The sequence below is a fragment of the Scyliorhinus canicula genome, chromosome 9 (assembly GCF_902713615.1).
Source record: "Scyliorhinus canicula chromosome 9, sScyCan1.1, whole genome shotgun sequence".
NCBI classification, from domain to species: Eukaryota; Metazoa; Chordata; class Chondrichthyes; order Carcharhiniformes; family Scyliorhinidae; genus Scyliorhinus; species Scyliorhinus canicula.
The window spans coordinates 106,952,847-106,978,786 of NC_052154.1; the positions used below are offsets into that span (position 1 = coordinate 106,952,847).

General features: G+C 50.2%; 1 protein-coding gene across 1 annotated transcript in view; it reads right to left on the reverse strand.

The window, feature by feature from the left end:
• LOC119971594 (astacin-like metalloendopeptidase) overlaps positions 1–25,940 on the reverse strand; it is a 639,042-nt gene that overhangs the window by 527,441 nt on the left and 85,661 nt on the right. Inside the window, exon 4 of the mRNA XM_038807373.1 lies at positions 4,260–4,337. Within this exon, the coding sequence (XP_038663301.1) occupies positions 4,260–4,337 (78 nt within the window). The remainder of the gene's footprint in view (positions 1–4,259; positions 4,338–25,940) is intronic.

Here is a 25,940-nt window from a genome sequence, read left to right on the forward strand (position 1 = left end):
AACTCGTGTCGCACCTCGCCCCACGTGGAACGGGAGGAGGAAACGCGATACCGGTTGCCGTCAAGGAGACGGTGGCACTTAACTTTTATGCGACCGGCTCCTTCCAGTCTCCGAGCGGGGGCCTATCTGGGATCTCGCAGTCATCGGTGCACAGGTGCATCCGGGATGTGACCGACGCTCTGTATGCCATCGCCGACCGCTACATCACCTTTCCCGAGGACAGAGCATAATCAAGACGCACGAGCCCGTGGATTTGCCAATGTGGCCGGGATACCGATGGTCCATGGGTCATTGATTGTGTTCACGTCCCCATGTGCCCGCCTGCAGGCAACAGGGAAGTGTTCACAAACACTTGTTCACATACTCCATGAACATCCAGGTGGTATGCGACCCCCCACATGAAGATCATGCACGTGTGCGCAAGGTTCCCTGGATTTGTGCATGATGCGTACATTCCTGCACAGTCATTCATCCCTGCTATGTTTGAGGGACGCCCCCCCCCCCCCCCCCCCCCCGGCTGAGGGGCTGGTTGCTGGGCGACAGGGGTTATCCACTGAGGTCTTGGCTGATGATGCCCATACGGAGGCCTCAGACCAATGCGGAGACCCTTTACAATGAGGCCCATGCAGCAACCAGGGGTGTGGTGGAGCGCTGCTTTGGTCTGCTGAAAATGCGATTCAGGTGCCTGGACTGCTCCGGAGGGGCCCTGCAGTACCAGCCTGAGAGGGTCGCTCGCATTGTCGTGGTCTGCTGTGCGCTGCACAACATCGCGATGCAGAGGGGAGATGCCCTGGTGGAGGAGTCGGAGGCAGAAGCCACTTGCAGTGGTGCCAACATGGAGACGGAGGAGGAGGAGGAGGAGGAGGAAGAGGAGGAGGAGGAGGTTGGTGGTGCGTCGGGCGCAGTACGCAGATACAACCGGGGTGCTGGTAATATCCAGGAGGCTGCACGACGGCACCGGCGAGGACAGCGGGTACGCGACGCCTTGGTGGCAGTAAGATTCACGCGCGCGAGGGCACCGCTGAACACTACCACTACCACCTGCATCGCCAGTCGTGCAGACGGTCAGCACACAACTGCCACCACCACCACCACAACCCACATCACCGCTCTGCGTACACTGCTCCACTTCGAGATCACCCTTACCACTGCGGCAAAACGGTACGGCACGATATTGATGGCTGTGTCAGCGGGTGTGATCAGTGCCATGTTGAATGATGAGAGCCCGCTCTGCGATGAGCTGTGAGCTCAGAATCATTAGGCAAAGTCTGACTCATGGCAATAGCTGAGCCATCCATCTCGGTGGTCGCTGAGTTCGTCAGGGACACTCCATCACGTGCCCGCGTGGGGTAGCTGTGGGAGGGGGTGGGATGGAAGGGACTGCACACCCGGCACTGAAGTTTCACCGCTCGTCAACCCCAGTGACACTCGGTCACCATCACGATCCCCGTGGCAACGCAAAAATCATACAGTCTTACAAGTTAGGTGCAACAGTGAGTTTAATGGTGAATATTATGACCAGATGCCCTAGCCCCTACAACTAAACTGTACCCTTCACCCGTGCGAACTTACTCTGTGTCCCTCTTCATTGCCTTACAGACCTTACCACTACGTCTAAGTTAATCCCCAGATAATACAGCAGGATGGAGGCGGACTGCTGAGAATCACGCCCTGCGACATGTCTCCCCGTCAGCACTCGTTTCCTGGGCCAGGCTGATCCGTGGGCGTTTCGGATGACGTGCCACCCTGCTCTGCCCGCTGCCCACCCGACGCACCAGGGATGGGACGGGGGGAGGCCGAGCGTTCAGGGACGCCCCGTGATGGAGTTAATGGGACGGGCCCCAGAACCTCCTCCTCCCTCGGGGAGCCCGGTGGCCCCCAGGCCTCACTGTGGGAAGGTGCGAGCGGGGAGGTGCCCCGTCGCCCCACCGACACCTGGCGCTGCCAGTCCTGGAGCCCTGCAACGGTATCGACCAGGGTCCGAAGGTTCGCAGAGATGGAGTCCAGAGAGTGAGACATTCCCGCCAGGGACTGTGCGACCTCAACCTGTGAGTGCGCGACGCCATCCAGCACGTGTGTCAGGCGGTCGATGCTCTCCGTGACTGACTGCTGGGGCTGTGCCATGGCCTGCTGGGACTGTGCCATGGCCTGCTGGGACTGTGCCATGGCGTGCTGGGACTGGGCCATGGCCTGGTGAGACTCGGCCAGGGTCGCGCGGTTGTGTAGCGCGCCGGCAATGTCGTTTTGGCTCTGCCGCATTGCTGCCTGTGAGAGGGCAGCCTTGTCCAGGGCTGAGGGTGACGCTTGCACATTAAGCCCAACGCCTTGCAGAAGCTGACCCATGGCCAAAACCGTTTCACCCATTGCCTCGACCGCGGACGCCACCCGTGCGGTGTAGGCCTGGGTGGCTTCCATGAGCGGCACCACTCCCTGCTCCTGGACGCGGTTTGACTCCTCTAACTGCGTCTGCAGCTGCTGGAAGACGGCCCTCATCCCGTCATTGTGTCTCTGGGTTTCAAAATGCTTCGGCTGTCCACGTGGGTCGAGTAAATCCAGGAACCCGGGAAACGTCTGGGAGCCAGCTGAATGCTGGGCCTGGGCTGCCGTCCGATCGTCCAGCCCCTTGGCTGCTCCGACCTCCACCTGCTGTACCGGCTCAGCTCTGTGGTGCACACCAGGCCGTGACTCAGGAGCCTCATCACTTAATTGCCCAACTGAGGTGAGTGTCTCTGGGATGGTGGATGGTGTGGGAGACAGCAGTGCCGCAAGCTCTAGGTCCTCATCTGTCATAAAACCAGCAGTGTCCTCGTCCCAGTCATATCCGAGTGCAGGCTGCACGCGGCCCAAGTCTGGTTCTCCCTCAGGTGACTCTGTTGAGTGTGTCGCCATCCTGTGCGCGTCCTGCTTGACGGTCCCGGGTTGGGAGGATGGCACTCCTGGCTGACCTCATGCCACCCTCTGGCGTGTGGCCCTGGGTGCGGTGGTCGTGGCAAATGGGCGCCTGTGTGTGGCAGCAGACGGCCCTGGACGTTTGTCACCACGCCCTAGGAAACAGAATAATACGGGGTTAATTAGACATGCTCGGCCGGGCGTAGGATGGTCCAGTGGGTAGAGTGTGAGGGGACAGAGGATGGGGGATCCAGTGGGTAGAGTGTGTGGGGACAGAGGATGGGCTGGGGGGGGGGGGGGGGGGGGGTTGTCATGCAGGGTTGTCTCACTTGGTTCTGCACCTCCAACCTCGCATTGCGCGACCACCCGGGTGCCAGATCCCCCAGCAAGGTCCAGTGCACTCTGTTCAAAGACTGTCAAGGGGTGCAGAATGGGTGAACCCCCTCCGGTCCTGTTCCGCTCCCGGTTGTTGTGAGCAGACTTGTCCTGTTGGTGGGGGGGGCATAGATAGATCATCACAATTCGGCAGGGAACATCAGGGCGTTCAGGTATTGGCACAGGTTGGGGGGAAAGTTGCAGCTACACCATGGCATCTCTCCAGGGGGTCACAGCGCTCATGTGGGTCTGTGACAACTTTGTTAACCACCCTCCACTCACTCTCGCTCCCCCCCTCCCCCTCGTGCCTGGGGGGAGGTGGGTGATAAGGGACATGGTGGGGGGGGGGGATTGTCATGACCCGGGGGCACCCTCTTGGCACTTACCCTGGCAGCCCTGGTGAGGTCGTGGAGCTTCTTCCGGCACTGCTCCCCAGAGCGAGGGGTCTGCCTCACAGCACTGACTGCCGTGCCCACCTCACGCAAGGCCCGTCGCACAACGCTGGCAGTGTTGCGATGCCCTCTTCTAGGGCAGATGATGCCCCTCCGTTGCTCCACCTCATCGAGGAGGGTCTTGAGGTCAGTCTCCCCGAACCTCGGGGCGGCCCTCCATGGCTCCCCCTCACTTGTCGTCGCTCGCCCCCTTTTACGACGCGGAGCGGCGTAACTCGGACGTCATTCGGGGGTCGGTGGCTTTTGCCGTCATTCCCCACGTATTTCCCGCTGCCCCGCTCCTAGCCCATTTCCGGGTCCAGAATCGATCGGGAACGGGGCCGTGTCGAGCCGTCGTGAAACTCGGCCGAGTTCACAACGGCCTTCCCGATGCCACGCGGGAGCGGAGAATCGCAGCCCAATTACTAAAGTTTAGCACTGCCAATATACCTTATATCACAATATCATTCAATTTAATGGTAAATTAAATAAAACAGCACCCATAATCATTTAAATATCTGAATAATTGTGATCGCTACAATCGTAACCAAAAACATTTCTTACTCAGTCCTTTGTTGACTTTCCATATTATACTGAATATATCTGACTCACTGTCATCCCATTGTTCATTTTTTAAGGCATCTGAAATGAATCAGAAGTAAAAATTAGGTATCAGTTCATGAAACTAAATGATATTTTATCTTGCTTATACAGAAAAGTCTATTATCCTTCGTGAAGGAATTATGACCCCCCTGGGCTAGTTTGCGGTCAATTTCAGCCCCACTTGACACAGAATGGCATAGTAATTGAATGATTCTGAGAAAAATAACCAAAGTCTTTGGCCCTTGGCTGCCCAATAATTACGGTCACCAGGTTTAAACACAATTACTTTTTATTGATAACAAGAACAATAATGAAAAATGCAGCAAATACAATTGGTTAATTATTATGTAATTCCTTTTTTTAAATTTCGAGTAGCCAATTCTCTTTTTTTCCAATTAAGGGGAAATTTAGCATGGCCAATCCATCTGCCTTGCACATCTTTGGAGGTTGTGGGGGTGAGACCTACGTAGACATAAGGAGAATGCGCAAACTCCACATGGACAGTGACCTGGGCTGGAATAGAACGAGGGTCCCCGGTGCCATGAGGCAGCAGTGCTAACCACTACGCAACAGTGCTGCCCTCTATTACGTAATTCCTAAACCCCCACTTTAACTTGCCCCCACCCCTCTATACACATACACACAAGACAGACAAACACAGAGTCAAGGAGAGGGGTGCAAATAATAAATAAAACGAAAAAGAGTCTTTGTTTCAAGTGGTTGTCTTTAAACAGACCTTCCTTCAATGTTAGTTTTCAGATCGAGGTCTCTGTTTACATCCTGTAATGGTTTCACTGTGGATTCATTCAGATTCTCTGTAGGTTCAAAAAATGCATCAACTCACAGCCTTTCTGGACACAGACGGAGAGACCAGGGGCTGAATTCTACCTTCCTGTGGCTAAGTGCCAACGCCGGCATGGAACCTGTGGTATTTCACAATTGGCAATCAACACAAATCCCTCACCGATTCCAGTACCGGTGAGGGGCTAGCACCGGTCACATAACGCGCCCGCGCATCGCGCAGAAACTGGCCAGAGTATGGCCAGGTCCTGGTGCGCGCATGCGCACGGCTGATGACCTGCAGCGGTCACAGCATACAACATGGCGCCGGCCTTGCGCATAACCTAACCCTCAAACCCCGAGCCCCTGGCCACCCCCCACCATTCCCCCCAGCCTTTGCAGAAGCCCCCCCCCCCCCCCCCCTCCCCCTGGCCAGTGGCATGGAATCCAGCCGAGTGTGGCGGTGCTGGTCACAGTCCGCAGCCGTCACGCCGGGTTCCTGCACAGTTGGGATCACACGTCTCCTTTGCAATCGGAAACCCGGCTCATCGGGGGCAGAGCGTCACGGGTGGGCTGGCTGATGACACGGCAATGGCATTGAAACGGTGCGCGTCACACGGCCACCAGTTTGGAGGGAGCGGACCAGCGTTAAACAGGCGCCGGCCCCGATTTAGGCATGAAAATCCATTCTCCGTAGCGTACAGCCGAACACGATTTTGTCTGTCCTTACGTATCCAGGTCTCAACTCTGTTTTCCTCAGGTCTCTGGAAATCATTCCACTCAGGCAGGATCCAATCACCACTTGTCCCACCCCATCTCTCGGGTTCCACAACATCTGGGTTCTGTTGTCCAAAGGTAGCAGCACCATATACTATGTTGCAACTTATTAAATTCCTCATTCTCGCTGCTGCTTGACTTAAAGATACATTTAAAAAATGTTTTTATTCATTTATGGGAGAGGACGTCACAGGCTGTGCTGGCACTTTTGCCCATTCCTAATTGCCTTGAGTTAAGAGTCAACTACATTGCTGCGGATCTGGAGTCACTTGGAGGCCAGATCCGGTAAGGATGACAGATTTACTTCCCTAAAGGACATTAGTTACCTAGATGGGTTTTTACGGCAATCAACAATGGTTTCATTGTCACCATGAGACTTTTAATTCTAGATTTTTATTGAATTAAAATTTCACCATCTGCACTGGCGGGATTTGAACCTGCCCTGGAGCATTACTTTAGGTCTCTGGTTTACTGGTCCAGTGACAATACTAGTCTAGTTACAATACCACTACGGCACTGCATCCCCGATGTCCATGTATGTCCATTAAGAGTCCATGGGTCAAAAATGATAATGGCAAAAATAAAGAAAGGGGAAATAAGGGAATTATCTGTAAGGAATCTTACATACCACCCTCCCAAAAAGGAATGAAACATCAGTGCACAAACATTTCATTATGAGATAAAGTCCCCATAGTTCCAGATGACCATAGGCCGCTTCCCCTGTGAGGAGGAGGGTTGACTGGTGGTAATTTAACCTGAGGATCACCACACCTCAGGAGAGGAGCAAGGTTGAGTAAGCAGGGCCTTCATGCACAACCTCAGCCAGTATGGGAATTAAACACATGCTGCTGGCCTTGCTCTGCATCATAAACCAGCTGTCGAGTCAAGTGAGCTACACTGGTCCCCAAATAAAGTCACTGTAGTTCCAGATGAGCACAGGCTAGTTTCCCCAGTGAGGATTAGAGCTTATAGGTGGTGATATAACCTGAGGATCACTACACCTCAGGTGAGGAGCAGGGTTGAGAAGCCAGGGCTTTGATGAATAACCTCAGCTGTTATGGGAAATGAACCCGCACTGTTGACCTTGCTCTGCATCATAAACCAACTGACCAGCCAAATAAGCAAAATCGACTGTATGCAAGATATGGGGTACGCAAGGCAAAAATCACAAACACATATCCTTTAATCCATCCCCATTATATATGTTCTCTTCCCAGTTTCTACATTGGTAACTAGTCACCTATGTGTGACAAACCATCCACAATCATATTAGCCTTTTGTGATAATATTTTGATCGTAATATTTCGATAGTAACTCGCCCACACCCTGGGCGAATGTGCAGCCAACTCCTCAGATCCCAGATTCGCAACAAAAGTGAATTAACGACTAACTTGTGTATTTTCCTGTGATTTTTGACCCTTGACTGCTCCAATGAGTTACAGGTACCAGGGGCGCGATTCTCCGCAAAGGCGGCGGGTCGTGAAGGCTGCCACGAAAACGGTCATGTTTCACGGCAGCCTCCACGCCCCCGTCCGGGACCCGATTCTGCTCCCCGGTCGGGGCTAGCATCGCGGGCTTTCGTTAAGCCCGCGCACCAAAGTTAGCGACGGCTGACGCATTGATGATGTCAGCTGCGATTGCGCGGATTGGACGACTCCAACCCGTGCATGCGCGGATGACGTCATCCGCGCATATGCGTTAGACCCGCGCATGCGCGGTCGGTAATGCCACTCAGCCGCCCTGCGGACTGATCCAGCGGGGCGGCGGAGTAACAAAGAGTGCGCGGGGTAAGTACCCGCTGCCTGCGATCGGTGCCCACCGATCGCGGGCCTATGCCACCCTTAGCACGGCCGTGGTGCGGCCGTGCCAATCGGTGGCATGGTTGTGCAGAACGCCGTAAAAAAACGGTGAGCAGCGATTCGTGTCGGGGGGTGGGCGTGGGGGGGGGGGGGAGAATAGCGGGAGGGCGTCGGACCAGCGTCGCCGTAAAAATTTGCGCCGCCCGCTATTCTCCCCCCGTCGTGAGTGCGGAGAATCGCACCCCAGATTTGTAAGTAAAATATTAGCAATTCTGTTTATTTATTACTAAATTAAAAGTTCAAAATATGGTGGTAATAATGGAACAATGATCAGTTTATCTAATTATTCCCCAAATCCTGATCCATCCTCCACCCAGACACACATAAGCCAGACACACGGTTGGGGTCAGGAAAGGATTGAAATTAGCAGGGATTAAAAGGGCGTGAGATGGTTCTTTGCTGCTGAGGCAGCAGTCTTTGTAGCCGGTGATCATCCAAGGTCACGAAGTGTTGAAATCATTCGTTGATTTGGATCTTCAAATGGTATCTTCAATGAGAATATGCCGGCTGTAGAATTCTCTATGGGAAGTCATTTTAGGGAACTGTCCTCTACCAGACTGGCCCTCACACTCACCAAGATAGTAATAGAATCTTTCACTTGAGGATTTTAAACAGGTTTTTAAAAAACCCTCTGTTCCTGCCTGGTTGCGCTGGACTGGAACCTCCCACAGGCTGAAGTGACTGTAGAGAAAACAGTTTTAAACCAGGCCATCAGTTGAGATAAATCAGATTCAGCTCCCCAACGTCTGAAGCAGAAGTGGAACTTTCACACACCTGGCTGCATAGAGAGAGTGTCTTAAACCTACCCCTTCAGACAGAGACTCATCAGATCAGAGATCAGGGTTTGTACTTTCCGGCTTCTTGATCCACTGAAAACTAACTTGGAGAAACAGTCTCACAGAGAATGCCGAGCTCAGCTGAGGAGAAAACCAAGCCTCCAACTGGGGTTTTTGAGAGAGATACACCTCCATCAGGGAGAGAGAACTTAAAGCCTTCTTCAGCTCTATCTCAAAAACAAAAATGAATCTGAGAGCCAGCCTACCTGTCTTCGAGAAGCTTCTGAAGAGTTCCAGCAATCACAATTAAAAACAAGGGTTGTCCCGAAAATCTAACAAAACCAATTAGATGCTGGCCAAGCTTTAAAAATGGATCACTGCTGATATCTCTTGGTTTTTTAAAAATTGAAATGAAAAGGGAAATAAGAGTCTGACGAGGATTGTTATGGGCAAGGGTTCAGAGAACCCCAAAGTGTATCATAGAGTTCAAATGACCAACAAGTTTTAATAGATTGTGGTATGGTGAGCGCACAGCCCACTCTACAGGTGTGGTACAGCAGAAATGGAAAAGTATTTTTTTAAAGCAAAACAATGTTTATTCTATGAATTCAAGTTAACCTTTTCAGAACATACAGTGAACATCTTAGCAACCATCAATTCAAATACAACCCCCAAAGAATACAAAACTCAGGAATGCTTAAGCTGTCATTTTGACATCCATAAGACTTTTTAAAACACCTTTAAACAGAAGCACAGCAGGTTAAAGTCACTACTGAGAGCAGTTATTAGTTTTAAATCACCAAAGGATCTACAGTCTTTGGATTACAGAGAGATTAATACACCTTCTGGCTGTGATTACAGCTATCCAGCTGTGAAAATGAAATTAAAACACAACCTGCAGCAAACAGCCTAAAACGAAAGTAAAAAGTTGACAGACAGCCCAGCTCCACGTACTCTCTGACATCACTGCAGTAATAAACACCCATTTCTTAAAGGTACTCTGACTATAGATATTTATATACACGCCCATTTATGAACACCCATTTCTTAAAGGTACTTTCACATGACACGTCCCCCCAAGATAAAAAATAAACCATCAACTTTAAGATGGTTTCATTTTTCACCTTTTCACTATCCTTTCAGAAGTACACACATTAAATGTACGTTTTTGTTTCAAAAAACAACACACGCAAACAGGTTTAATAACATAGTTCATTTCTGTTCTTCTTCCTCCAACTGGAATCCTTCACGATTGACAGTCTCTTTGAACAAGAAGGTCCCTGCACGATCCATCCATTTCTCTGCACCTCGGCATTTCTCTTTAAAGTCAGAGACTTTAGTTCAATCTGATCATAGATTCCCTTGCAATTCTCCAATATAGGAGCATTGGTTATCACAACTTTCAGGTGGTCAAATGCCTGTTGAAACTCTGCTGTCCGCTGAAAGTTTTGACGTTTGTTCAGCAAGTCCATCAGTGGAGCAATCACGCTACAAAGCTTTTTCACAAATGGTCGATCAGATATACTCATGCCAAGAAATTGCATTATTTCCCGTTGTGTCGAGGGTATTGGAAACTCCTCAATAGCAGGGTAGCATGGTGGTTAGCATAAATGCTTCACAGCTCCAAGGTCCCAGGTTCGATTCCCAGCTGGGTCACTGTCTGTGTGGAGTCTGCACGTCCTCCCCCTGTGTGCGTGGGTTTCCTCCGGGTGCTCCGGTTTCCTCCCACAGTCCAAAGATGTGCGGGTTAGGTGGATTGGCCATGCTAAATTGCCCGTAGTGTCCTAATAAAAGTAAGGTTAAGGGGGATGTTGTTGGGTTACGGGTATAGGGTGGATACGTGGGTTTGAGTAGGGTGATCATGGCTCGGCACAACATTGAGGGCCGAAGGGCCTGTTCTGTGCTGTACTGTTCTATGTTCTATGTTCTAACTGTTGGTTTCACATCCCATATGACCATTCAACCCTGTCGATTGTATGGCCAAGGATTGTGACTTGGGCTTTTCCAAATTCACTTTTGGCTAGGTTTATCACCAAACCCGCCTCCTGAAGTCGATCGAATAACTCCATCAGATGTTTTAAATGTTCTTTCCATGTCTGGCTGAAAATTACCAGATCGTCGATGTATCCCGCACAATTGGGTAATCCTAAACAACTTTGTTAGTTAACCGTTGAAATGTGGCTTTGAATTGGTATATACCATCTGGAGTCACGAAAGCTGAAATCTCCTTTGCCCTGTCAGATAAAGGTACCTGCCAGTAACCTTTAAGTAAATCCAGTTTGGAAATAAAAGCTGATTGTCCCACTTTCTCAATGCAACCCTCCAAACGTGGGGTAGGATAAGAGTCCGTTCTTGTAACTGCATTAACCTTTCTATAGTCCACTGCCTGGGGATCCACCAAGGTGTAGCATCACGGCCTGTAAGGCCAGAAAGGTAGACATCAGTTAAGCGGATGAAGCACATAGTATAGCGATAGAGGCTAAGGCACAAATCTGTGTATATATGTTAACTGTTTCACAGTAAATACCTGTATCAATGTTTCAATCTGCCTCGGTGCTCCGCTAATAGGGTGTGAGGGATGGGATGGGCTGGGCTGGTTGCATGAGGGTGGGGTGGGGGGGTTAGATGGGACTTGTGGGATGGAGTTGGGCCAGGGACAACGCTCACTTCTGAAGTGCCCCACCCCCATTCTTCTCCACCTCAACCCCCCTGCCTGCCCCCCGCCCCCCCCACAACGCCTCTTCAACCCAAGGGTTCGGTTGGACAGTGTGATGGAATAGCCAGCTCGCGTGCAGGGATCACCCAGGTGGACGATGGAAAATGCTACTGTGGGCATGAGTCAGATGTTGTCAAATGGTGTGGAACATCAGAGCTCATCGCAGAGCGGGTCATTATCACCCTCCATCCCATGTGATCAGACCCGCTGTTACTGCCAACCCAGGGCCTGCACCCTGTAGTGAGGCAGGTAGCAATCATGGAGGGGTTACAAGGTGGGAGAGTGGTGCAGAGTTGGTGTTCATGGGAGGGGTTTGATGGCCGTGGTGGGAATTCTTCAAGTGCTATATTGGAGGGTCGGTCCAGAGAGGTCCAGGTACCTGAACCACATCTTCAGGATGCCAAAGCACCGCTTGATCACGCTCGGTTACGGCAAACGCGTCGTAGCGGAACTCCACATTGGTCTGTGACCTCTGGACAGGCGCATAAGCCATTACCACAATGGATAACCGTTGTTACCCAGCAGTCAACCTCTCAGCTGGAGAGATCAGAAACTGTCGCATGGGCCAGAATGAAGGCGTTGTGCACACTGCCCGGGTATCGGATGCAGGCGTGCATAGAATCATAGAATTTACAGTGCAGAAGGAGGCCATTCGGCCCATCCAGTTTGCACTGGCCCTTGGAAAGAGCACCTTACTTACGCTCGCACCTCCACCCTATCCCCGTAACCCCACCTAAACTTTTTGGACACAAAGGTCAATTTAACATGGCCACTCCACCTAACCTGCACATCTTTGGACTGTGGGAAGAAACCGGAGCACCTGGAGGAAACCCACGCAGACACGGGGAGAAAGTGCAAATTCCACACAGACAGCCTGTGTCCCCGGCTCTGGTCCCTCTGTGGATGGCTTGGATGTTCCTCTCCTTGGCTGGTGAAGATATCAATGCTGCGGCCGTCGGTGGTCGAGAGAGCGAATGGCGGAGCAGACTCGAAGGGCCGAATGGATTCCTCCTGCATCTATTTGCTCTGTCCCAGTGCAACATCTGGGCTGCAGACTTTGTATATTTGCAAGCTGCAGAGTGTCTGTGTCCTGTATTGCCCAATATCCCATCGATCTTTGTGGGCGGCCATTTCAGAAGGCCAAATGTCCCTCCTCTTGCTCCTTAATGCGAAGTGTGGTGATCACAGACTCGGACCAATACCTGCCCTGCCTCCACAGTCACCTGTCCATCAGGTAAGACCCTAACTCCACATGCACAAATCCCTAATACATAATATATGAATAACAAAGGCAAAGATACATTACATAACGGACTTAATACAGTTAGAAAAATGGAAGTGTCTGTAAGATACAATTAGCAGTCTGATACAAAGGTGGAAAAATATCGTAAACCTAATACAAAGATGGAGAAATAGTTTCTGGTACAATTTGCAGAAAATATCGGCGGCACTGGAGATTGATGTACAGGCTGGTCTTAAGAATTTACAGCTCTACAAAGGTCAGATACAAGCCAACTTGGATACTCAGTGCAGAACAAGCATGGCTCCCCGTGGATCTTTAGTTTGGTTGAATTAAAGGAGCCCAGAGGCAGCACAGTGGCGCAGTGGTTGGCATTGCTGCCTCACGGCGCTGAAGTCCCAGGTTCGATCCCAGCTCTGGGTCACTGTCCGTGTGGAGTTTGCCCATTTTCCCCGTGTTTGCGTGGGTTTCGCCCCCACAACCCAGTGCAGGGTAGGTGGATTGGCCATGCTAAATTACGCCTTAATTGGAAAAATGAGTTGGGTACTCTAAATTTAGAAAAAAAACATTTAAAAAAAAGAATTAAAGGAGCCCATGCAGTAAACATCGGTCCCTTGTCCGGCGCTTCATGATCTCTGCTGTCCACCTACGGAATTGGACCTTGAGGATGATGAGGTAGATTAAGGTAAACAGGAATAGGATGTCAGCCAGGTGGGAGAGGAGTCGAACAATGGGGTATTTCTGAAGGTTAGAGCCCCAATCCCAGGAACCATCCCACCAAGTGCTGGCTTTGAGTTCTGCAATTCTTGGGTGACATTCTGGGTTTGCTGTCTCTGGCAGTCCTGGGGGATCGAGCATAGTTTATGTTATTATTGCATGCTTAATGTCTGCGTTCATTCTATCATATTGTCATTATCCGTGCCACCCCTCCTTATCTTTTTTCATTTAAATTATGTTCAAACCCAACACAGCCTTCTCTTGGCTGAGGCTTGGAGTGATCGGAATCTGACTTCGACCACTTCTTTCTTAACGCAAACATATACTGGTTGGGGTTTGGCTTAACCAGCTGAACGTCAGGACAGCCAGTTGTATAAAGATTATTCCCGCGAACACTGAGCTTTGACCTGAGGAGGGGGGGGGGGGTCAAATTGTAGGGCAGCCCGATTCCGTCATAGCAGCAAATACCATAGGGTTGTTAAGTGTAAATAGCACGTGGGATCGGTCCAAAGGGACCTCTGTAGAAGAGTGAAGAGGAGGATAGGTTGTGACCTGAGTCACTGAAAACATTCTTCGTCCCACAACCAAACGATGAGGTGCAGAGCAATGGTTTTGGTTTGCGATGCGACCATCAATTCACACAAGACAGAGAGTTGAGTGAACAGTGGCTTTAATCAACTAGAACAGTGCCTGCCTGTGACTGCTCTGCACTGAGAGCAGCCTACAGGGCAGCTGCTCCATATACCTCCCCTCAAGGGGGCGGAGCCCACAAGGGCACCAACATGATACAAGCGGTGTAATACAGTACAATGGTCCATAGGTGGAGCCCACCTGGGCAACAGCATAGTACAATGTAATACAGTGGTGAATGGTTACCATAATACATTTACCACATTCACCCCCTGTTAAAAAAATTGAAGTCCGGCGGGGGTGAAGGACTCACAGGTTGAGTCTGTCTGGCGCCCAGATCGAGCGCTGCGATCGCCTGAGCTCTGGTTTCGCAGCGGACACGGGTGTCGAACTCGTCGATGCGGGCATGGGTGTTGAACGCGTAGATGCGGGCACAGGTGTGGACTCCGGGAGCGTGTCTTCTGGAGCTTCATCCCTGCAGGTCGCCAATGGGGGGAGGGGTATGGGAGGGGGTGTGGTGGTCCTCTGGGTGGATTGGGAGCTGGTGGTATGCAGACTTCAGATCTAGCGTGGAGAACACCCGGTAGCGTGCAATCTGATTAACCATGTCTGCTATCCGGTGAAGGGGGTACACATCGAGGTGCGTATACCAGTTTCTGGTTTGGCTGTAATCTACAACCATCCGGTTCATTTCCCCGGTCCTGACAACCACCACCTGGACTCTCCAGGGGCTTTAACTGGCCTCGATGATCCCTTCCCGCAAGAGCCGCTGGACCTCGGACTTGATAAAAGTCTTGCCTTGGATACCATACCGCCTGCACCTGGTGGCGACGGGTTTACAGTCGGCGGTGAGATTCGCGAATCGCGAGGGAGGGTTGACCTACAGGGTCGCGAGGCTACAAACGGTGAGGGGGGGGTAGGGGCCCGCCGACGTTCAGGGTCAGACTCCTGAGGTTGCACCGGAAGTCCAGTCCCAACAGAAGAGGAGCGCAGAGATCGGGGAGTACATACTCCCCGAAGTCTACGGACCTGTGAGTCTGGGAGCCGGGCCTGTGATTTGGAGGACTTGGACCTGGACAGGCAGACTTTGGCAAAGTGTCCTTTCTTGCCGCAGTCACTGCAGCTCACGTTCCGAACCGGGCAACACTGCCTGGGGTGCTGGTTCTGTCCGCAAAAGTAGCTGGGCAGCCCCCCGGGATGGGTGGGCAGCTGCACGGCACAAGCCTGGGGAACTCTCTGGTCGGGTGTCCACGAAGGGTCGGGTGGTCGGAGGGGAAAGCGTTGAGGCATTGAAACGCTACTTCAAGGGAGGTGGCTAGTTTTACCGTCTCTTCTCGGTCGATGGCGCGCTTCTCAAGCAGGCGCTGTCTGACGTAGTTGGACCAGACGGCAAGTTCCATGTGCTGTGGGGCCGTGAGGCCCTTGTAGTTGCAGCTTCGCGCGAGGACTTTCAAGTCACGTAGGTACTCCTCCAGCAATTCCCCGGGGCATTGGCGGCGAGGAGGTGCCGCGCGAACACTTCATTCATCAGCCTCATGTATTGGGGCTTCAGCATCGCAAGTGCGTCTGCGTGTGTGGTCTCGTCCTCGATTTTCTCGGAGATTCGATGGCTCACCCGAGCATGGAGGAGGCTCGTCTTCTGTTCGTCGGTGACAGAGGGCGAGGAGGAGGCGGTGAGGTAGGCCTCGAAACATCGGAGCCAGTGTGAAAAAATCCCTTTGGCTTCCGCGGCCTGTGGGTCGAGTTCCAGTCGGTCAGGTTTCAGGGCTGCTTCCATCGCGATGTTGTAGTTGATTAAATTGATGCGACCATCAATTCATTGGCTTTAATCAACTAGAACAGTGCCTGCCTGAGACTGCTCTGCACTGAGAGCCACCTACAGGGCAGCTGTTCTATATACCTCCCCTCAAGGGGCGGAGCCAGGGGTGGAGCCCACAAGGGCACCAACATGATACAAGTGGTGTAATACAGTACAATGGTCCATAGGTGGAGCCCACCTGGGCAACAGCACAGTACAATGTAATACAGTGGTGAATTGTTACTGTAATATGTTCACCACAGTTTGAGACCTGCCCAAGTGTTTGGTACTTTTAAGTATCGATTCCAGATTCCAGTCGGAGGGAAAGATGGGTTAGGGGTGAGACAGGTGCGTAAGGGCAACGGCGGCGAAGAATGTGTGGGGTCCCTGGGTAGAGGAGAGGAAATGCCTTTACTCCACGACCCAAGAGTTCTGAATGGTTCTGTGGGCCCCGGGTAGGGCAAGGGAAATGCCGTAACTTCACTACCTGAGTGCGTTGAAGAACAGGACGGTGTGTATTCCTAGGAAGAGGCTACTTTCTAGGTCTGAACAGAACCGCCAGAAATGTAATGGCGATATGTCGGGTTTCCAATGACAGCTAACAGGACGAGGATGTGTGGTTGGTGAGGGACTACCTCCTAGTCTGTGATAGGTGGGGTTATCCCCATGCACAGCGAAGGTGAAGCTCGGACTCTGATTGGGGGGAGGGAGAAAATGGTCACGGAGTGAATATAATCATGGGTTGATCCCCGTGAAATACTCTAGGGGGAAGAGAGCAGGTACTGTACATACCAATTTCTCTGAGTAGTGGAGGACAATCGTGGAGTTGTGTGGCAGGCACACGATGTAGCCTGTTATCCGTGGACAGAAAGACAGCTCTGCACGAGTGCTGATGATGAAGGTGCTCTCAGAGTATGACCAATGAGAGGTGAGGGACAGTTAGAATTGCAAATAACTGCAGGGAGGAGAAGAAGGGATGGGGAGATGAAGATGAAACAATGCACAAAGGACACTCGCTTGCGTGGAGCACAGATGATGGGGCAGGATCCATCAGGAAATCGTGTACCATGTTTATTGGGAGGCTCCACACACTTCAGAACATTGCGCCCCGCAGTTGTTCTTGTAATGCCCTCATGAGAGGTTCATCTATGGAATCATCTACCTCCCCAGGTCGCCAGACCCACGTCTGCCGATTGCTTGCATTCATTGGGTTCAGGGTTACTGTATCCAGGTTCTCGAACCCTTCGGCTACTCTTACCAACTGTCTGGGTGGTCACGTTGTTAATTCCTGATTCTTTGTGGCCAGACTGGACTCAATAAAATCTGGGATGGATTAGCAGGTATCAATTATTGTTTTATTTCCACCAGCTTGCAAGGCTGACTCACTCGTGGGACATTAGAACACACACAGCTGTCTTCTAAAGTTCCCAAAAGTTAGTGAGAACTAAGACAAAGAAATCACAGCACATATTGATTGAATCACATCAAGATTTGCATACAAGCTTCCCATAGGCCAATGTATACACCTTCTGACCTGGCCATATATCCTGATTGGCTCACTTCGCATTTTCCCAATCCTGGCCTCTTGTTACCCAGCATCCTTTTCACTATTCTCTCCACGAAGCAAAGCTCCCCTCCCCCTTCCTAGCCATGCTGTGCTCATCCCTTTGTTCTCTGTCTGTGAACTCATTACCCTCAGGGTCCTACTGTCCATCATATTCGTTTGTTCACTTCCTCAACGTGTCCAATAGGGATATTGGGGAGTGTGAATGGTTGTGGGGCGGTTGCGTTGTGGGTGGGAACTGCTGTGATGCATTTTGTGAAGGTGTCAATGATAACTAGTACATATTTAAATCCACTTCTGCATGGTGGGTGTGGGCCAATGTAATCCACCTAAGGATTCGTCCTGCGACCCTCCAGAAGACAGGTGTGTCCTCTTTGTCCCTTCCTGGAGTAAACGTTGGGATTATTCTGGGTGCAAATGAGCAATCCTCAATGTAATGAGTGACATCCTCCTTTAGTTCTGGCCACCAACATAATGTTTTCAGGTGGTCCGTAGTGGTCTCCATGCCCTGGAGCCTGTGTCCATCATGGTTTGCGTCCTGAGTAGGGACCACATCATTTCTGTCCTTTAAACAAATCGTGTATGGTCAGCTCGCCCTTCCATATATCGTAGGGGAGCGACAATTGCCATTCAGAATTTGTTCTAGGGAATTGTCTGTGCTTTGGGACTGAGCTAGGTGGGCTATGTTAGCCTGGGAGACATTAACTGCATTCATCGGATCACCTCCTGGTGTCTGCCAGAAACATCCATTACGGGCACCGGCTCTGGCTAGGGTGTCGTCCTTGCAGTTGCCGGGTGGGGAGGTGCGGTGATGGCTCTTCACCTCAACAATGCCGTAGGTGCGGCCAGCGTAGGTGTGGCTTCTTATAGTTTGGCGCACGTTTCTCATGCACTTCTCTCAAGTCTTCCCACCAAGAGTGTACTACTGCCCCAGGACCTGTCTCAGTGCCTGATCAAAAGTCTGACCACATGGGCCAACCTTTCCCTTTGGTATATCTCCGTACTATCCCCTCCCATATGGAACACCTCTTTGCTCCTGTCTTCTGTGCCTCTCCATCTCTACCTGTTGTCTGAGCTGCCATATTTAAGTTAGGGGGTAGAGGGTCGATTGGGCAGCAGGTACGATTTGTGGCTATGTTCCGGCCCTAATCCCTCTGAATCTGCGTGCTGATTTGCAGAGTTCACCCTTCCTGTCTTGCTAGGTGCGCATACAGTTAGTACACAATTCCGAAATTTGGTGATTTGTCCAAAACGGAGTTTACACCTGTTGTTTATTTATAAATAATCGTCAGGAATATAGACCTTTATATTCCCTTAGATTTACTTGGAATTCTGGGGCAGGATTCTCCGACCCCCCGCAGGGTCGGAGAATCGCTCGGGGCTGGCGTCAATCCCGACCCCGCCGTGGCTCTAATTCTCCGCCACCCGGGAATCGGCAGGGGCGGGAATCGCACCGCGCCAATCGACGGGCCCGACGGAATCGACGCAATGGGCCGAAATCCCACCACTGACAAGCCTTTCCCGCCGGCGGAATTCAAAGCGCGTCTGGTGCCGGTGGGATTGGCAGTGCGGGCGGGCGCTGGGGTCCTAGGGGGGGTGCGGGGCGCTCTGGCCCCGGGGGGTGCCCTGGCCCGCGATTGGGGCCCACCGATTGGCGGGCGGGCCTGTGCCGTGGGGCCACTCTTTTTCTTCCGCCTCCGCCACGGTCTCCACCATGGCGGAGGCAGAAGAGACCCCCTCCCTCACGCATGCGCCGGGATGACGTCAGCAGCCGCTGACACTCCGGTGCATGCGTGGACCTCCGCCAGCCGGCGAAGGCCTTTCGATCCCTGCTGGGGGGGGCGCCAAAGGCCGTTCACGCCGGCCGGCGGAGCAGAAACCACTCCGGCGCAGGCCTAGCCCCTAAAGGTGCGGAGAATTCCGCATCTTTGGGGAGGCCCGACACCGGAGTGGTTCTCGCCATTCCACAATGCCAGGACCCCTCGCCCCGCCGGGTAGGGGAGAAAGCCCTGGTCTTTACATGGTCAGTTGCCTTCCTAATTCGGGCTCATGCTAAATCTCCAGGAATATAGGTCCTCTGGGATCTTTCGGAGCAACAATTGTTACTTCCAGTCGAATACCACCAGAGTCGCCAGATTTGTTGTACCTTCTCAACCACAGTGTGTCTCCAACCTATATACGATGGACATAAGTTGTATAGTACAATACTAGTATATTACCCACACACAGTTAATATTATTCAATCACACACATACAGGTTGAACTCCAAACTAATACACAAGAAAGATCAACTTAAATTCCAGGTGACTAGCAAGTAAAGAGCAGATATGGCCTCATCTGGAATCCGTCGTCTGGCAGTGCTGGATGTTTGTTGCAGGTCGTCTGTGTCCTCGGCTCTGGTCTCTCTGTGGATGGTGTGAATAACCGCCTTCTTGGTCAAGGTGAAGGTATCACCGTTGTTGTTGTCAGTGGCCAAGAGAGAAAATGATGGGCTACGCACCACCTTTTATCCCCTAAAGGTTTTGCACGCTTTTGGGCGGTCTCAGGTAGATGTCCAGCTCGATCACCCTGATTGGCAGCTAAACGTTCCAGGATTTAGATGTTTCAGGCAGGATAGAGGGGGATGTAAAAGGGGTGGTGGAGTTGCGCTACTGGTTAGGGAGAATATCACAGCTGTGCTACGGGAGGACACCTCAGAGGGCAGTGAGGCTATATGGGTAGAGATCAATAATAAGGGTGCAGTCACAATGTTGGGGGTTTACTACAGGCCTCCCAACAGCCAACAGAAGATAGAGGAGCAGATAGGTAGACAGATTTTGGAAAAGAGTGAAAACAACAGGGTTGTTGTGATGGGAGACTTAAATTTCCCCAACATTGACTGGGACTCACTTAGTGCTAAGGGCTTGGACGGGGCAGAGTTTGGAAGGAGCATCCAGGAGGGCTTCTGAAAACAATATGTAGATAGACCAACTAGGAAGGGGCTGTACTGGACCTGGTATTGGGGAATGAGCCCGGCCAGGTGGCAGAAGTTTCATAGGGGAGCATTTAGGGAACAGTGACCACAATTCAGTAAGTTTTAAAGTGCTGGTGGACAAGGATAAGAGTGGTCCTAGGGTGAATGTGCTAAATTTGGGGAAGGCGAATTATAACAATATTAGGTGGAAACTGAAGAACCTAGATTGGGGCGGATTTTTGAGGGTAAATCAACATCTGGCATGTGGTAGGCTTTGAAATGTCAGTTGAAAGGAATTCAGGACCCGCATGTTCCTGTGCGGAAGAAGGATAAATATGGCAAATTTCGGGAACATTGGATAGCGAGAGATATTGTAGGCCTTGTCAAAAAGAAAAAGGAGACCTGTGTCAGGGCTAGAAGGCTGGGAACAGACGAAGCCTGTGTGGAATATAAGGAAAGTAGGAACGAAGTGAAGTAAGGAGTCAGGAGGGCTAAAAGGGGTCACGAAAAGTCATTGGCAAATAGGGTTAAGGAAAATCCCAAGGCTTTTTACACGTACATAAAAATCAAGAGGGTAGCCAGGGAAAGGATTGGCCCACTGAAGGATATGCAAGGAAATGGGCGAGGTACGAAATGAATAGTTTGCATCAGTATTCACCAAAGAGAAGGAATTGGTGGATGTTGAGTCTGGAGTAGGGTGTGTAGATAGCCTGGGTCACATTGGGATCCAAAAAGACGAGATGTTGGGCGTCTTGAAAAATATTAAGGTAGATAAGTCCCCAGGGCCTGATGGGATCTGCCCCAGAATACTGAAGGAGCCTAGAGAGGAAATTTCTGAGGCCTTAACAGAAATCTTTGGATCCTCACTGTCTTCAGGTGATGTCCCGGAGGACTGGAGAATAGCCAATGTTCTTCCTTTGTCTCCTGGAAAAGCTAACGCTTTTCCAGGAGACACATCCGGAGTAAGACTCATCCAGAGTAGGGATTGAAACTTGGTAATTTGGTGCAGTGAGGTAATTCGGTGCAGAGTGTGAGGAGGTGCTTTTTAACCCTGGTAAGTGACTGGTAAGTAGTCTCTCTTTTTCTTTTCATTGTCTAATTTATTTATTTTTATTTTGAAATTCTAGTTGTTTAAGTTTACCAAGGGTTTAAGACATGGCAGGAGATCCCAGACCCATGTCATGCTCCTCGTGTGCGATGTGGGAGCTCAGGGACACGTCCACTGTCCCTGGCTCCTTCACGTGCAAGAAGTGTGTTCAGTTGCAGCTCTTGTTAGACCGCTTGACGGCTCTGGAGCTGCGGATGGACTCACTTTGGAGCATCCGCGATGCTGAGGAGGTCATGGATAGCACGTTTAGCGAGTTGGTCACACCGCAGGTGAAGGTTACTGAGGGAGATAGAAAATGGGTGACCAAAAGAAAGAGCAAGAGTAGGAAGGCAGTGCAGGTGTCCCATGCGGTCATCTCCCTGCAAAACAGATATACCGCTTTGGATACTGTTGAGGGAGATGGCTCACCAGGGGAAGGCAGCAGCAGCCAGGTTCATGGCACCGTGGCTGGCTCTGCTGCACAGCAGGGCAGGAAGAAAAATGGCAGGGCTATAGTGATAGGGGACTCGATCATAAGGGGAATAGACAGGTGGTTCTGTGCGCGCAATCGAGACTCCAGGATGGTATGTTGCCTCCCTGGTGCAAGGGTCAAGGATGTCTCGGAGCGGCTGCAGGACATTCTGGGGGGGGGAGGGTGAACAGCCAGCTGTCGTGGTGCACATAGGCACCAACGATATAGGTAAAAAACGGGATGAGGTCCGACAAGCGGAATTCAGGAAGTTAGGAGTTAAACTAAAAAGTAGGACCTCAAAGGTAGTAATCTCAGGATTGCTACCAGTGCCACGAGCTAGTCAGAGTAGGAATGTCAGGATAGACAGGATGAATGGCTCGAGAGATGGTGCAAGAGGGAGGGATTCAAATTCCTGGGGCATTGGGACCGGTTCTGGGGGAGGTGGGACCAGTACAAACCGGACGGTCTGCACCTGGGCAGGACTGGAACCAATGTCCTCAGGGGGTGTTTTCTAGAGCTGTTGGGGAGGGTTTAAACTAATGTGGCGGGGGATGGGAACCGATGCAGGAAGTTGGAAGGTAGTAAAACAGGGACAGAAGCAAAAGGAAGTAAGGGGAAAAGTGCAAGGCAGAGAAGACATAGTCAAAAATCTAAAAGGGCGACAGTACAAGGTACAGTGACTGAGGGAAGCTCAGTGAATAGGCCCAGTAATAACAAAAGGAATAAAACTGGAGATGTTAAGATTCAAAACAGAGGTAAAAAAAACCAACATAAGTGTACTTTACCTGAATGCTCGTAGTATTCGGAATAAAGTAAATGAGTTGATGGCACAAATCATCGTAAATGACTATGATTTAGTGGCCATTACTGAAACATGGTTAAAGGATGGTCACGACTGGGAGTTAAATATCCGAGGGTATCAAACTATTCGGAAGGACAGAGTGGATGGTAAGGGAGGTGGTGTTGCTCTGTTATTTAAGGATGACATCCGGGCAATAGTAAGGGATGACATCGGTGCTATGGAGGATAAGGTTGAATCCATTTGGGTGGAAATCAGGAATAGTAAGGCAAAAAAGTCACTGATAGGAGTAGTCTATCGGCCACCAAATAGTAACGTGATGGTGGGGCAGGCAATAAACAAAGAAATAACTGATGCATGTAGAAATGGTACTGCAGTTATCATGGGGGATTTTAATCTACATGTCGATTGGTTTAACCAGGTCGGTCAAGGCAACCTTGAGGAGGAGTTTATAGAATGTATCCGTGATAGTTTCCTAGAACAGTATGTAATGGAACCTATGAGGGAACAAGCGGTCCTAGATCTTGTCCTGTGTAATGAGACAGGATTGATTCATGATCTCATAGTTAGGGATCCTCTCGGAAGGAGCGATCACAATATGGTGGAATTTAAAATACAGATGGAGGGTGAGAAAGTAAAATCAAATACTAGTGTTTTGTGTTTAAACAAAGGAGATTACAAGGGGATGAGAGAAGAACTAGCTAAGGTAGACTGGGAGCTAAGACATTATGGTGGAACAGTTGAGGAACAGTGGAGAACCTTCCAAGCGATTTTTCACAGTGCTCAGCAAAGGTTTATACCAACAAAAGGAAGGACGGAAGAAAGAGGGAAAATCGACCGTGGATATCGAAGGAAATAAGGGAGAGTATCAAATTGAAGGAAAAAGCATATAAAGTGGCAAAGATTGCTGGGAGATTAGAGGACTGGGAAATCTTTAGGGGGCAACAGAAAGCTACTAAAAAAGCTATAAAGAAGAGTAAGATAGAGTATGAGAGTAAACTTGCTCAGAATATAAAAACAGACAGTAAAAGTTTTTACAAATATATAAAACAAAAAAGAGTGGCTAAGGTAAATATCGGTCCTTTAGAGGATGAGAAGGGAGTTTTAATAATGGGAAATGAGGAAATGGCTGAGGAACTGAACAGGTTTTTTGGGTCGGTCTTCACAGTGGAAGACACAAATAACATGCCAGCGACTGACAGAAATGAGGCTATGACAGGTGAGGACCTTGAGAGGATTGTTATCACTAAGGAGGGAGTGATGGGCAAGCTAATGGGGCTAAAGGTAGACAAGTCTCCTGGCCCTGATGGAATGCATCCCAGAGTGCTAAAAGAGATGGCTAGGGAAATTGCAGATGCACTAGTGATAATTTACCGAAATTCACTAGACTCTGGGGTGGTCCCGGTGGATTGGAAATTAGCAAACGTGACGCCACTGTTTAAAAAAGGAGGTAGGCAGAAAGCAGGAAATTATAGGCCAGTGAGCTTAACTTCGGTAGTAGGGAAGATGCTGGAATCTATCATCAAGGAAGAAATTGCGAGGCATCTGGATAGAAATTGACCCATTGGGCAGACGCAGCATGGGTTCGTAAAGGGCAGGTCATGCCTACCTAATTTAGTGGAATTTTTTGAGGACATTACCAGTGCAGTAGATAACGGGGAGCCGATGGATGTGGTATATCTGGATTTCCAGAAAGCCTTTGACAAGGTGCCACACAAAAGTTTGCTGCATAAAATAAAGATGCATGGCATTAAGGGTAAAGTAGTAGCATGGATAGAGGATTGGTTAATTAATAGAAAGCAAAGAGTTGGGATAAATGGGTGTTTCTCTGGTTGGCAATCAGTAGCTAGTGGTGTCCAAGTTTGCGGATGACACTAAGATGAGTGGTAAAGCGAAAAGTGCAGAGGATACTGGAAGTCTGCAGAGGGATTTGGATAGGTTAAGTGAATGGGCTAGGGTCTGGCAGATGGAATACAATGTTGACAAATGTGAGGTTATCCATTTTGGTAGGAATAACAGCAAACGGGATTATTATTTAAATGATAAAATATTAAAGCATGCTGCTGTGCAGAGAGACCTGGGTGTGTTAGTGCATGAGTCACAGAAAGTTGGTTTACAAGTGCAACAGGTGATTAAGAAGGCAAATGGAATTTTGACCTTCATTGCTAGAGTGATGGAGTTTAAGACTAGGGAGGTTATGTTGCAATTGTATAAGGTGTTAGTGCGGCCACACCTGGAGTATTGTGTTCAGTTTTGGTCTCCTTACTTGAGAAAGGACGTACTGGCGCTGGAGGGTGTGCAGAGGAGATTCATTAGGTTAATCCCAGAGCTGAAGCGGTTGGATTATGAGGAGAGGTTGAGTAGACTGGGACTGTACTCGTTGGAATTTAGAAGGATGAGGGGGGATCTTATAGAAACATATAAAATTATGAAGGGAATAGATAGGATAGATGCGGGCAGGTTGTTTCCACTGGCGGGTGACAGCAGAACTAGGGGACATAGCCTCAAAATAAGGGAAGTAGATTTAGGACTGAGTTTAGGAGGAACTTCTTCACCCAAAGGGTTGTGAATCTATGGAATTCCTTGCCCAGTGAAGCAGTTGAGGCTCCTTCATTACATGTTTTTAAGGTAAAGATAGATAGTTTTTTGAAGAATAAAGGGATTAAGGGTTATGGTGTTCGGGCCGGAAAGTGGAGCTGAGTCCGCAAAAGATCAGCCATGATCTAATTGAATGGCGGAGCAGGCTCGAGGGGCCAGATGGCCTACTCCTGCTCCTAGTTCTTATGTTTAAGAAGGGTAGCAAGGATAATCCAGGGAACTACAGGCCGGTGAGCCTTATGTCAGTGGTAGGGAAATTACTGGAGAGAATTCTTCGAGACAGGATCCACTCCAATTTGGAAACAAATGGACGTGTTAACGAGAAGTAGCATGGTTTTGTGAAGGGGAGGTCGTGTCTCACTACTTGATAGAGTTTTTCGAAGAGGTCACAAAGATGATTGATGCAGGTAGGGCAGTGGATGTTGTCTATATGGACTTCAGTAAGGCCTTTGACAAGGTCTCGCATGGCAGACTGGTACAAAAGGTGAAGTCGCACGGGATCAGGGGTGAGCTAGCAAGATGGATACAGAACTGGCTAGGTCATAGAAGGCAGAGTCGCAATGGAAGGGTGCTTTTCTGATTGGAGGGCTGTGACTAGTGGTGTTCCGCAGGGATCAGTGCTGGGACCTTTGCTGTTCATAGTAAATATAAATGATTTTGAGGAAAATGTAACTGGTCTGATTAGTAAGTTTGCAGAAGACACAAAGGTTGGTGGAATTGCGGATAGCGATGAGGACTGTCAGAGGATACAGCAGGATCTAGGTTGTTTGGAGACTTGGGCGGAGAGATAGCAGATGAAGTTTAATCCAGACAAATGTGAGGTCATGCATTTTGGAAGGTCTAATGCAGGTAAGGAATACACAGTGAATGGTAGAA